At 52.6% G+C, this 848-nt stretch overlaps 1 protein-coding gene across 1 annotated transcript; it reads right to left on the bottom strand.

Moving 5' to 3' along the window:
• Positions 1 to 6: 6 nt before the first annotated feature.
• On the bottom strand, positions 7 to 747 carry LOC107752399 (uncharacterized). The gene is made up of 2 exons (XM_016568358.1): positions 638 to 747; positions 7 to 590 (listed from the first exon to the last, which is right to left on the bottom strand). Exons 1-2 carry the CDS (start codon positions 730 to 732, stop codon positions 74 to 76), a joined length of 612 nt encoding a protein of 203 aa, XP_016423844.1. The 5' UTR covers positions 733 to 747; the 3' UTR covers positions 7 to 73.
• Positions 748 to 848: the final 101 nt, after the last annotated feature.

The raw sequence follows: 848 nt of genomic DNA, 5'->3' as shown, positions 1-848 counted from the left end.
CTGTGGTGATGTAGGCTGTAGCAAGGTGTGGGTCCTCGAGCTTATGCAGCAGGTGTCGAGGCTGTGTCACCTGTCATCCTGAAGTGAGTTGGTCTGGGTAAGATGGTTGTTTGTCGATGTTGTTAGCCAGTAGGCTATCCGTGGTACCCACGAAGGGTTTTGCATTGTGGCAATGCTGGGTGCCTTCTGGTGCCCGCTTTGGATTCTGAGTTGTGAAGTTCAGAATCAGTGGGGTCTGACAAACACCTTTAGTGGAGGCCTTGTGCTTGTTAAAGGCCTTCTGTGTCAGGTCACGCAGCTGTTGATTAGGCATTGTACGGCAGGTCATAATGCCTAAATGGTGACTTACACTAGGATGGAGTTTTCGGAGGAAAAGGCTCTTGCAGCTGGTGTCCTCCACCATCCCAGGGTAATTGCGAGCTTTGAAGTAAGCTTGTCGAAGTCTGTGGTAGTAAGCATGGGGAGTTTCATGTCGGCCCTGTTTGGTGTCTAGGGCAGCGATCAGTCCATGTTCAGACTCTGGGTCTGAGAATTCCTTTATGATGGCTTGTTTAAGCTGCTGGTGAGGCTGCAGGATCAGTTCCTTTGATGTCCTCAGGATCTCTGCAGTATTTAGATTGCCAGATGTATTGTCGATGTCCTCAGGGTCTCTGCAGTATTTAGGTTGCCAGATGTATTGTCTCTGGCCAACTCGTTGAGGTCTGTGGGGCCACACGGTGTGTGTGTCTGCATTGATCCTCTGGAAGGGTCCCTGCCCCACCCCCCTGTGGCTGCTGCCTGGTGACGTGTGAACAGTGGGCTGTCCCCCCCTTGCAGGTTCGGACTCTTGGCTGAGGGGGCCTGGGCCT

This window comes from Sinocyclocheilus rhinocerous, unplaced genomic scaffold (genome assembly GCF_001515625.1).
Source record: "Sinocyclocheilus rhinocerous isolate Xijiao unplaced genomic scaffold, SAMN03320098_v1.1 scaffold2005, whole genome shotgun sequence".
NCBI lineage: Eukaryota > Metazoa > Chordata > Actinopteri > Cypriniformes > Cyprinidae > Sinocyclocheilus > Sinocyclocheilus rhinocerous.
Note: the sequence above shows the minus strand (reverse complement) of the source record. Positions and strands in the feature narration are given on the sequence as shown.

Excerpts from the sequence above, each read along its gene's own strand:
- LOC107752399 (XM_016568358.1), bottom strand. The coding sequence starts at position 732 with ATGCAGACACACACACCGTGTGGCCCCACAGACCTCAACGAGTTGGCC. Across the intron at positions 591-637 it reads ACTGCAGAGACCCTGAGGAC|ATCAAAGGAACTGATCCTGC; the intron begins ATCGACAATACA and ends GATCCTGAGGAC.